General features: G+C 36.2%; 1 protein-coding gene across 1 annotated transcript in view; it reads left to right on the forward strand.

Annotated features, from left to right (window-relative positions):
- Window positions 1-8,312: 8,312 nt before the first annotated feature.
- The window catches only part of LOC104412452 (chromosome unknown open reading frame, human C15orf41), a gene marked incomplete at its 5' end in the record, with an annotated part of 96,653 nt that continues 92,465 nt past the window's right edge, over window positions 8,313-12,500 (forward strand). Inside the window, 3 exons of the mRNA XM_010023180.1 lie at window positions 8,313-8,363; window positions 9,223-9,287; window positions 12,273-12,333. Coding sequence (XP_010021482.1) covers window positions 8,313-8,363; window positions 9,223-9,287; window positions 12,273-12,333 — 177 coding nt within the window. The remainder of the gene's footprint in view (window positions 8,364-9,222; window positions 9,288-12,272; window positions 12,334-12,500) is intronic.

Here is a 12,500-nt window from a genome sequence, read left to right on the forward strand (position 1 = left end):
CCATGTCACCGACAAAGATGTTAAACAACATTTAATGTTTGTTAATGTTAACATTTAATTGTTCGTTAATGGACTCCCTGACTAGGTGGTCAAAGGGTATCAGAGAAGTTCTAGTATGGATAAGGTGAAATAGTCAGTAGTTTTTGAAGACTGATGTCAAAATACTTGGGAGTTTTGATTTCATGGTTTACCACTGACGTGTTCTTTAAGTCTGTGTTGTGAATATGTTTTGATTCTGTTTTACGTTTGAAAATATTTTCCAGTTTGAAAATTGAACCTTATGAAATAGTTTTATGTTTTTATCGAAGTGACTTTACTTGAAACATTTGTGAAAAGAGTATTTACTTAAAAAGTTCTCTGTGTGGGCTTGACGTTTAAGTAGGTTTCAAACATTCATGTAACAAGCACTGTGCTGTTTGGAAAGAAAAAAGTATCAGAGCAGTATCTCAGGCAAATTATTATCTATTTTCTGTACTTGCTTACTAAGATAATAAGACCAAAAGTATTTTCTTTTCATTTGGAAATACTACTCTTCAGTTCTTGTGTTTTCAGAGTTCCATTTTTAACCATAATATCTGAGAATGTTTATCCACTGTTAAAACATAATGTTGTTCTTATTGTAAGCACACATATGTGAATGGAAAAATAGCGTCTTTATTCTGATTTCTCTTTCCACTTTGGGGGCTTGATCAGAAGTACTTTGTAACCATTTGAATATAGTGTATTTTGAGTTACACTTGTATTACTACTATTGAAAATTAGATTTTTGTCATGTGGGTGAAAGAAGGTGTAATCTATCTCTGGGAAGAGCTAGTATTTTTTGTGATCATTGCCTGTACTGATAATTCATATTTACCTCTGCATTTTATTTTTTTCACATCTGATATGGATTGTTCATAGTCTGCAGTTGTTTTAAAATATATTGGCTGTTACAACAGACACACAAAAAAATGAGGTGTCTACAGGAAGAATTGGTACCCTGTTCTTAAAGGAACTTCTAAGTCTTTCTAAATGAAAAATCAAACAGTATCTAATACTGGCAATTTTCCTCTGTCTGCTGCTAGAACTTATTGGCCAACTAGGTCAGACATTATTAAAGTTCAAGTGGCCCAGTGGGAAAAGTAATGGCCTTATGCTACTATGAATTTTAAATGCTGCCATTTCTATGTATTGCACCATCATCTATTCTCGCACATCACTAAATTGTATAGAAGTTGTGGGACCAACCAGTGTCAAGGTCATAGAAGTGATGACTCTTCTCAAGTAGCCTTCTCAGAGCTTTGTCATACAGTTATTTTCATAACCCCAGCTGTAGGCAGCAAAGTTGTATGCACATGCGTGCATTTAACCTTTTTATTATCATTGGATAGTGTAATGCGGGATGTCTTTTTTCCCTTGGACTCTTTACTTTTGGTTTTTATTTATGATCCTACCAAAGGTATGAAATCAACTTTGAGGCAAAGACAATTTTTAGTAAGTGATAAATATTTAAATCTTTTGCATTGAGCTGTTGTACAGTTTAGTTGAAATGGATATGGGAAAATTCTACATTGATTAGTGCTATAGTTCTCCAGATGAACTTGAATTTTACCTTGATTTTAAATATGATGATACTAAGTCTGAAATGAGCATATTAGCAGGTACTTCTTGTCATATAAATATATATATATATATAAAAGTTGGATTTTTATAACATTAATATATTTTTAATGAGAGTCTTTCCCAGCAGCACTGTATTACTTGGTAGTTCTCAAAGTAGCAGCTACTTCAGTGTTTCATTGTTTGGAAGGCTTCTTATGCAAAGAAAATAAAACTGGTTTTGTATCCCAGGCTTGAACTGGTGTAGCTGGAAAGCTGTAACATTGGAAAATAGCCACTTTACAGAAGTTACCATGTTGTAGCTATAGACATAGGTACTTTTATGTCACTTAGTTATTCCAATTCAAACTCCTATATTGATTTTAACACATATATTCACACACACATATATAGACACGTACATTGATTTAGCTTAAATTAGTAATTCACTGACTTCTGATAAATGTTAGTTTTGTGAGTGATAAAGTAGAAATGTTTCAGAGACAATAACCTGCTTTTTGAGAGTTTTGATTCAGAGAAGTTACCACAAGCATATTAAAATTATAGGTGAGATTGAATATTAAAAGCTGCAGTAAAGAGAGGCTAAAGCCATAGCTATTCTAGGTGGCAGTGAGGCTTCCTCCCTTGTTCCATGTTTTTCAGTGCTTGGACGCATATAAGCCTAGTGGTTCTCAAGCTTTGGTAGGCCTTTGTTATTTCTGAGACTTCCTGGATCCTCACAGGGAACCATTCAGACTGTTAAGAAGCCTTTTTCTTGCCCTGACAATCCTGACATGTAGAAGAAATTCTCAGAATCCATGAGTTGTCACCTCCTCTCAGGTGGGAAGTTCACCATCACACTGGCTTTAGTTGATTTACAGGTGTGACTGGTGTTTGTAGGCTACATCCTCCAGTTCTGGGAAGCCACAGAGGTTTTACACATCTGTGCATGTGTTACACGTAAATGTGGACTGCTTAGTATATGGTAAGCAGTATAGAAACATTGCTTTCTTTAGGAGCCTCTGTGCCAGTGTTTGTAGTACAGAAGATGAGAATTAAAGGCTGTTTGGGTTTCTTTCAGGTTTTTGATAATGTGACAAGACAAATGTATTTTAGACACACATTCTGGAGTCTCAGGATAGCTGTGAGGATTCCCCTTCCACCCCCAGGCATTTAAATTAATCAAACCACATGTATTTCTTTTCTCACATAGATTCTAAATCCAGCGTGGAAGGACCATGTAAGTCTAGACCTAAATTATATGTATTACTTTTGTTTTAAAGCTCAATATTACATTAGTTGAAATATTTTAAAACCTACTGTACATGGAAAGGGGAAGTTCTTTTCCAGTTATTAGAAATGAGACACTCTTACCTGCTTCAGAACATTTCATGAAGGGATCTGGATACTACTACATACTCACTCTGGATAATATGGAAGGAAAGAAACAATTTCTCCCTCTACCTGAATTCCTGTAATAGCTAAGTGCAGTGTTGTATGCATTGCCAAGAGAAGGTTTGACACTGCTGCGTTGGGATTTCACACTTTACAGCTTCTGAATTTTGGAAACACAGCTCCTGCCTCCCCCACCACCACCTTTTTTTAACCAATATATTTATAGTCTTAATGAGGTGGAATGTTCCATTTTATGGAAGGGAAGCAATGAAGCAATGTTCTTTGTAGATTTCATTTGCTGAAAAAAAAATCATGGCTATTTGATATATATATGTAAATATATATATGTATTGTATATATTTGTCTCATGATGTACTTTGCTTTCGACCTGCTTGTCTCCACTTGTGTAGATAGTTACTGGGTTAAATACTGCAACTCATATTTACTGTTAGTTTTTTTGTTTAGTTTGTTTTTTGTTTGGTTTTTTTTGTTTTGTTTGTTGTATTTTTTTTTAAACAGATCTTTCTAGATACTCTTCCTTTGTTCCATGGTTAAAATACATGAAATGTAAAGCTGAATTTTTAGTCTTTCTATTTTGGGCAAAAAGTGTGGAGTTAAAGATGAGGGAAAGACAACTAATTTTAAAAGTAATAGGTGAAACAAGCAGAAACTTGGTTATGTACCTAAAATTTTATGTTTTCAGTAATCTCAGAAAATAAAGTAGAAAAATGTAGTTTTATCCCTAAAGAATTAATTATTTGCAATGGCTGATAATACAGTATTTGCAGAAGTTGTCATGTTTGGATTTTCTGCCAGTGAAGCAGTAATAAATTGCAAGTATGAAGTTGGACAGCACCCCAACTCTTGCCTAGATCTGCAAGCCTGCTTTGCTGAGAAGGTGATCTTACCCATTTAAATTCTTTTTGTTCTTACTAGCTGTTTCTTGGCCAGAGTTTTATATCAATTGGTCTGCATATTATCTGTTACTAGTTTATATATGAATATTCATTGCAAAACAAAACATTTCTAACATACTCTTTAGAGATAATAGCATCCTCTACCAAATTCTGAGATTCATTGGAAGGGAATGGTCAAAGTTTTATTCTTATATATTAAATGACCAAAAGGTGCATTCTTTTTCCAGCACCAGACTTGCAGTTCTCTTTTTAGCTTGCTCAATCTCGTGACTGTTCTTAGAGATAATTTCTCTTATCTCTTTTTCTGGTCTGACTTGGACATCCCATTTTAAATGCAGGATTTGTATATTATAGGTATTTTTGATATAAGTAATACTTTCTTATGTTAAGCAAATTTTTATATCTTTATATCATTTGGAACCAGGAAATGACATTTCATTTTTTAAAAAATCAAAGCTGTTAAATAAAAAAATAGTGTTTTGTAGCAGATTTTAGATTTCAGTTTTCTGCCTAAATGCAGTTATGTATTGACAAGGACACAGAGTGCCACCACATCAGCACAGAGTATCAAAAGGTAAATCATTTAATTATGGATGTTGGTGTACAAGAAAAAGAGAGTATCTAAAGAGCGAGGTTGGTTGCTTTGAACAGAGCTCTGGGAGTAACATCTATTACTATCTGAAATTGCAGAAGAAAATATTTCCATGAAAGTGGTCTTCTACAGAACCTGAGGAAGTTTGCTTGTTTTCCAGAAAAATAGATATAGTTCTACAAGATGGATAACAAGTTAATTTATTAATTATTTAAACTAAGTAGTACTTGGAATTATGAGTTGGGATGGTATTGTTTGTTTCAGAAAATCAGCAAATCTATACTTTGGCTCTACAGTTGGTTCATGACAAACGAGGTTGTTCAACCCAAGCATGCCTATATCCTTACCCTTCCAGTAAGGTGTGATGCTTACTATAAAGTTTATTACATGAGAAACAATAATGCAACACTGAAATGTTATTTTGAGTAAAAGATACTTTATTCTTCTTTTCCTGGCTGTCTCAGCTATGTTAATTTGTCTGCTCATTTGCTGCTTTGAAATCCTGTATAGCATAAGGGGATGGATGAAGCCCTAGGAATTTGGCTGCTCCTGTAGAAGTAATGATAACTTACACAGCAGTATCCCTGCTGTCAGTATCAGCAGTTGTGATCATGCTGTCTTGTAATGTAACTGCATGTTCGTGACTTCTGTCCCCTCTCCAAGTACACTGTCTTTTTCAGCGCTTTCTGAAAACATTATGTTTCAGGTTTCTGTCAATGACATCTTGCAGTACATGCTCCAGTTGTGTTTTGAGGAGCAATTTTATTTTGCCGGGAAGTTGTGACAATGGAATTGTGGCAAGGAAATGCTGGGTGGCAGATAAGTGGTTTTGGTGTTTAAGAGAGGAACTATATTAACCAGAAAAAAACATGGAAGCAGACATGTGATGATTAAATCCTTTTCTCCTGGGGAAGGGGAAAGATATTCTGGTAATAAGGCTTGAAATTCTTTGAATGATATTACTGAAATAATTCTCTATGTCACAGTTGTAGTGGGTTTGTACTGCAATCCAGTATATATCCAACTTGTTCAGTTATCAGACTGATTTTTATTTTATTTTTTTTAGTGTTCGTGGTAGGTCCTAAATGACCCAAACAAACGGAAACACAGGAGAGGAGCATAAGACTAAACTGAAGTAGAAGGGCAAAATCCAAGGACATCACGGGAACAAACAAGATGGACAAGAGTCAGGAGTGAGAAAAGAGGGATAACAGTCTTAATTCTTTATAATACGTCAGTGGGTATAATAGGATAATGGTAAAATAGGTATAGTAATCATGCTGGGAATAGCCTAAAAATACAAAAATTGGTATGTTAGTGGGAGAGAACTCGAACCAGAAATTCTGTTAAATGCTGTCCTGTTTTGTTCTGGGGTTTTCCATATATTTTCTCTAAATTCAGTTCTACCATTATGACCATGTAAATCTGCTAGATCATAGTAGTTATGTGGAGAGCCATTAGGGGCCTATACGTACCCAACTTATTTATAGCCTGCTGGGTTTTTTTAAATAAATCAACTTGAAATACCTGAGCTTTGCATATGTATATAATCTGTGTAAGTATGTAATCTTAATTTCTTTCCTTTGTTCACAAAGGAGGTGATCCTGCCCCTCTACTCTGCTCTTGTGAGACCTCACTTGGAGTATTGTGTCCAGTTCTGGTGTCCTCAACATAAAAAGGACATGGAGCTGCTGGAGCAAGTCCAGAGGAGGGCCACAAGGATGATTAGAGTGCTGGAGCACCTCCCTTATGAAGACAGGCTGAGAAAGTTGGGGCTGTTCAGCCTGGAGAAGAGAAGGCTGCGTGGAGACCTCATAGCAGCCTTCCAGTATCTGAAGTGGGCCTGTAAGGATGTTGGGGAAGGACTCTTCGTTAGGGACTGTAGTGGTAGGACAAGGGGTAATGGGTTTAAACTTAAACAGGGGGAATTTAGAATAGATCTAAGGAAGAAGTTTGTTACAGCGAGGGTGGTGAGGCACTGGAATGGGTTGCCCAAGGAAGTTGTGAATGCTTCAACCCTGGCGGCATTCAAGGCCAGATTGGACAGAGCCTTGGGTGACATAGTTTAGTGGCAGGGGGGTTGGAACTAGATGATCTTAAGGTCCTTTCCAACCCAAACCATTCTATGATTCTGTGATTCTAAGGATTGCATGTGCATGTTGAAAGTTGGATGGTGCACCTTTTGGGGAGGCATTGTGGTATGTAACTCTTGGCCTCTGTGTCTAATGATGTATATTTAAGAATATTTAAACTCTTGATTACATTGTAATTCTTTTTTCTGTATTCCGTTAATTTCATAAACCTGTGTACTAGTTTATGTTGCTGTCATTTTCTTTCAGTTTTAATATTCAGGCAGTGCATACTCAGAGCGAACATTCTCATGTGTAAAATACCAGAGATCAAGGCTCAGCTTACTGCTGTTATACAGATGCTGTGCTGGGCAGACAAGCCCAAAATACAGTATTACAGCAAAGATGCTGGAAGCACAGATACGGGTAGTAATAAACTATGTAGCACTGCATTAATCTAGTCACTTTGTTCGTAATGCTTCAACTGGTTGATTTAGAGGTAACACTTCATATTCTGCTGGACAGACATACTGTCTGTTTAAACCTGAACAAACCATTTAGTCATTCTGTGCCTCAGTTTTACCTCTTGAAAATGGGAGTAAGGCTTCCTTAAATTAGTTATTTCTGAGGCATGGAAATTGCAAGGAGAAGGACCATTTGAGTATGGAGAGCACATTTACATTTAATGTAAATATGATGTGATATGGATGTTAAAATTCACATGCAATAAATCTGACAAGAGCAAGACTAGACATTGCTGAATCTTTGTACTACCTATGTTCAAAGATGTACTAGCCTTAGTAAGTAAGTTCATGAAAGGAAAAATGTTAATTATTCATAATGCTTTGCTGTACCATAAAACTCGATTTATTGAGACTATAATTTGTTCAAGTTGCATGTAGTAGGAAAATATATCAAGAGTAATTAATTGTATTCAGTATGTGATGAGGTAGATATATCCACAGAGGACAATTGAAAACAGTAGTTGTATGGTATTGATTGCCTTTGGGGGGGGGGGGGGGGGGGGGGGGGGGAATCTTGTCCCATTTCTAAATGTTAACAATTCAGAGAGAAAAATTCCCACTTGGGAAGAATGCTTTCCAGGTTGCTTCATTGCCAGGTGTTTGACATTGAGTGGAGCCTTAGATGAATGAAGCTTATGGCAGCTTTTGGAAATGACCGACTCCGGGGAATCTTGGCTTCCTGCTGTGAAAGTTTCTATTTTCAAAGCACATCAGTTTCAGTGGGAATGTTCCAGTGGTCCCATATGCTACTTCTGACAGAGGGGGAAGTTTTTAACCTGAATATGAGACAGCTACTGAAGAGCTTCCCTTGCTGCTAACAAAATGAATTTCAATATGTTGCCAATGAACAAGCATGTTCCCAACTGCTGGTGGAATTTATCTCCATCAATTGTTAATGGAAATTTTGCTTTGTTTTCCTTTTTGCCTGTTCCTTTTTAGCTCTTCTACCTGCTCCTGATAGAATTATGTGGGTTCTGAAGCTGAAAAAGGAATCACCCAAACAATATGCTTGTTTGCTTTGAAACTCTTGCTGTATTTTCCTCCCCTCCCTCATAAGCTCTCTCCTTGACCTAGCAGCAGGAAGCCTTTGTCTGAGGTGTTCATCTGGAACAACTTTTCCACACTTGTTTTCATGTTCTGTTAGATTACAGGGCAGCAGGCCTACCTTTGAAGCTCCCTTCTCTTTTGTTTCTTTGCAGTGCACTCCAGTAATTAACTTTGTCCTTCTTTTATTTGTTCCAGTCAATCGCAGTCCACTCTGCTGAGCATCTTCTCCCAGGAGTACCAGGTTAGAAGTTTTCTCCTTTGTGAGGGTTGACAGGTGCCTAATTGAATGATGAATGTCCCTTTATTTCTTTGTAATTGAACTGCCAGCTTTCTGATTGGTTTGGAGGATGTTCCTTTTTCCACATCAAGCACCGCCTGAGTCTCAGTGGATGGCTGCCAAGCCTACCCATCCATCTGTCTAATAACATCTAGCCTTTGCTTATTTGGTGGACCTGTAATAAATTATGCTAAACCATTATTATTCTGACAATAATAATTTCCCTGTGTTGCGTGGTTCCATGTGCTAAATGTTTGCTGACTTGCACTGTCAGTGCTGCTTTCCATTGCTGACAGAGATGATGATAAATGACCATTGCCGGAGTGGCAGAAGGCAAGAGAGGCAGAAAATGGAGTCATTTATCATGAGATGACAGGTGTCAGTCAAGTGGCAAGTCTCTATGGAATTACTTTTTGTAGTTTTTCAAATAAGTTGTTTTTAAGCAATGTTCTTCCTGGTTAAAAATGCCAATTGAATTGTAAAACTAGAGTGCACCAGACTTAGATGGAATTGAATTGAGGGAAAATTAATATAAAGGTTGAAAGAGAGAACAAGTTTTTCTTTGCCCTCTGCAGCCTTCAGTAAACTTATTTAGATTCAATTATTGTGACCTTACTGGCTTTTACATATATGGTACATTGCAGTACAGTCTGAAGACGTTCAATTCAATAGGTAGATTGAATGTCATTTCTGTACAGAATCTAAAACCATGGTTCAGTTTATATATCAAAGTGTCGCCAAGGAACGTGTCTGGGCAGTCATGATTTCTGTAATTTGATCTGTGACACATTTGTAAGACTCTTTGTTTTTTTCATTTTTCTAGAAACAAATCAAAAGAACACATGCCAAGCATCATACTGCTGAAGCTGTTGAAACTTACTACCAAAGGTATCACCTCCCCACCCCAGTTAGGAGTATTATCCTAACTACTATTTGTTATGGCAATTATTGAGTAAATTAGCCTATAAGTTTATGAAGCTGATTTTCTGTAAAAATTAACTAAGAATTTGGGATGAGGATTACAGAACAGTTCACAAAATTGTTTTCAGTGAAAATGCACAAATTTTTCTGTGTTTGGTCACTGATTAAGAAAGTGTTTACTTCTTTGGCTCTAAGTCAGGGTAAGCAAGTATCTCCTACAGAGTATGTGATTGCATTTATTATATATTGCCTATAGTTTGTAATTATAGGGTTTCTGTGTCAAGACTAACACAGCTAGGGAGCTCGTTCTGTTACAGTTGCTTGTACTTTTAAAGCATTTGTGTTACGTTACAAAAAGTTACATATTCATGTATTGCCAGTTAAAGCACTAATTTTTAGATCACTCCTGTTTTATCAACAGAAGTGTCAGAAATAGCTGTTAAGGGAGTATGAAAACCTCTTTGTCATTTTACAGTATTTTACAATCGTTTGCATCTTAAGCTAATAAGTTGTATTTGCTACACCTTACAGTTTGTCTGTTACTTCTGTAGGTTTTACTAAAAATACTGCAGTGACATAATTGGGGCATTCCAATAACTGGTAAAGATACACAATTAAAATATTACCTTGTAGACTGACATATCTGAGGAACTTGTATGGCAAGTGAGTTAATAACTGTGATTATAGATGTCTGATATTTATGCTTAATACTAATCTGTATGAACCAGGAACATAAACAAAAAGCCTTCATTTATGAGAATTAGATATGCTTCCACAGAATCATATATTTAAAGCCCAAGCAGAGCTTCGTTATAGCAGACACTGGTATAGAATATCTAGCGTGAATTGTGCTGTTCCGGGGTTATGATTTTCTTCTTCCGTACTGTAAAAATATGTACTGGATCATATTACACTTCTGTGCTGTTTAGGAAGAACATTGGAATGATTAAGTTTGGCTCACATCAGGTAGGAGGATTTGGTCTCCTGTCCCCTTGTGCAGTGTCTGAAGTATGATAGCAGTACATAACTAATGCATTATGTATGAGGCTATATGGTGGTGGAAGGGAAAATCATTCTTTATGCTATTTCTGGGTATTTCATATTGCAAATGTATTAACATGGCCAAATAAAATGCACATGTTTTAACATCAGAGGTGTTCTGGTTAATAGTTAGAAAACTCATCTCAATCCTGTTTTAGTAGATTTACTGTGTAGTATGTTTCGTAAGCTACAGGGGCAGACTACTTGAGTCAGAAGCCAGTTTGAAATGCTTCAAGCATAAACATGGCAAACATGTCTTCTCACTTACTCTTCTGTAGCATCCATTTTACCGCTGTAAACCCCAGTCTGTGCAGTATGCTCTTTCATATTCCCACTGACATACGAGCAGATTATTGTGCTCCCATTGCTTTCCTAGGTCAGAAACTATCAGTTTTTGCATGTAGTCGTTTCCAGTGTCCCCTGTTGGGAGCAAGTAGAAGTACAGCTGAGTGGAGTAGTTTCTGCTGCTCTGCTGAGACTTACAAGTCTTAAATTTAGGCAAACACGAAGGCAAATTACAAGAAAGATCAGCAAGCTTTTCAGAATAGTATTGTCATCAGTCTGTGAGACCTGTTAGTCCATTATGGAGTTGCCAGTAGCATTAGAATTATATGACAGAAAATTACTCCATTGTCAGCTGTAGCTTTGCTGTTTGATCAGCTGGATGCATGGTTTAGAACATTAATCTCAAGTAAACCTTCCTGGTTGGATATTTTGTTTATGGTGTCTCCTTTTTTGTTTCTCTTATAAATTTTTGAAGTTTAAATATACATAAGATATCTTGCTTTGTGAATTTATTTTTTTATTTTTGTGTAGAATTGAAATCGTTTACAGCAAAAAACTTTTATCATTTCCTTCATTCCTTAATAAGCTTCAGAATAACTCGCAAACAAAAAGCCCTCTAATGCTCTGTAAAGAGGTTTATGTAAAGGTGTTACACCCGTTCCACATAAGGATAAAATGATAAAGAATTTTAATGTCTGTAACCAATGAGCAGAAGAGTGGCTTCTAATGGATAGATAACGATAGAAAGGCTGTGGCCTTCTAATGATGTCAGTAATGATAAGCTATACTAATACAGATAGGATAAACGAGCAGATTCAAATATTGGTAACTGTTGTTCTTTTCCACATAGCTGCAAAGCATGAAGTGGCTTCCAGTAATATAGCTTCTTCCTACCAACTCCTGCCAGGTTTTAGGCATTATTAAAATGTACACATCAAACAGTGAAAGTAACAGAAAGTGAGGAAGGCAGTATTCTTACGAAGCAATGATGAGAAACACCGCCATGAATCCATACCAGTCTAATACCCTTAACCAGAAACATTAAGCCTTTGCCACTGATAGGATAATGACTTTCTATCACCCTTTATTGTCCTAAATATTTAATTTTTTTTCTTTAGAATATTCATTAGATTGTTAGACTCTGAGTTAACTAAAGTAAGCCTTTAGTAGTTAAACTACTGCCCAGTTGTTAAAATCTGGATTAAATTTGAGAATTGATGTTTTTGTGCATAGAAAGGATTTGAATAAAATATACAGTGAGCCATCATAGTTGAAGGTCATGTGGAACCCCAGATCTTTACTGTGAATAATAAAGGTTTATTTGTCTGTGATGCATCTTTCCAGAGTACAGATACTATTTGTTTGTATGTCATTAAGCAAAATTTTTTTAATTTTTTGATTTATTGTGGTTTTTACTTAATTGAGATTGATACATTTTGCAGATGAATAGGAGACAACCCTGGAGAGTTAGTGATTGTTAAATCATTTTTTTCTTATAAGATTTCCAATTAAATACTCTGTACTGGGGTATTTTCCCCCAAATGAATGAGGTTCACGAGGGATACTGGCATGTCTAAACTGGTATTTTCTTGCCACTGCAGAATTACTTGGCTTTCTCTTGTCTAGGTACCTGAATGGGGTGATGAAAAATGCAGCTGCCCCTGTATTACTGGAGCTGGCCAATGAGGTAATCATCTTTACTTTTTTCTTTAATCTTCCAGTATAAAACCTAAGGGGCATATCTATAGTGACTTTAGGGAGAAATGTAATTAACCTGGGAAAAAAAAATGGTTTCAAGGCACATTAGACATTTAGAATGGTTCCCCAGTCTGTTAGTACTTACAGTAATTAGAC

Source organism: Nestor notabilis, unplaced genomic scaffold, assembly GCF_000696875.1.
Source record: "Nestor notabilis isolate BGI_N333 unplaced genomic scaffold, ASM69687v1 scaffold12051, whole genome shotgun sequence".
In the NCBI taxonomy this organism is placed as follows: domain Eukaryota; kingdom Metazoa; phylum Chordata; class Aves; order Psittaciformes; family Psittacidae; genus Nestor; species Nestor notabilis.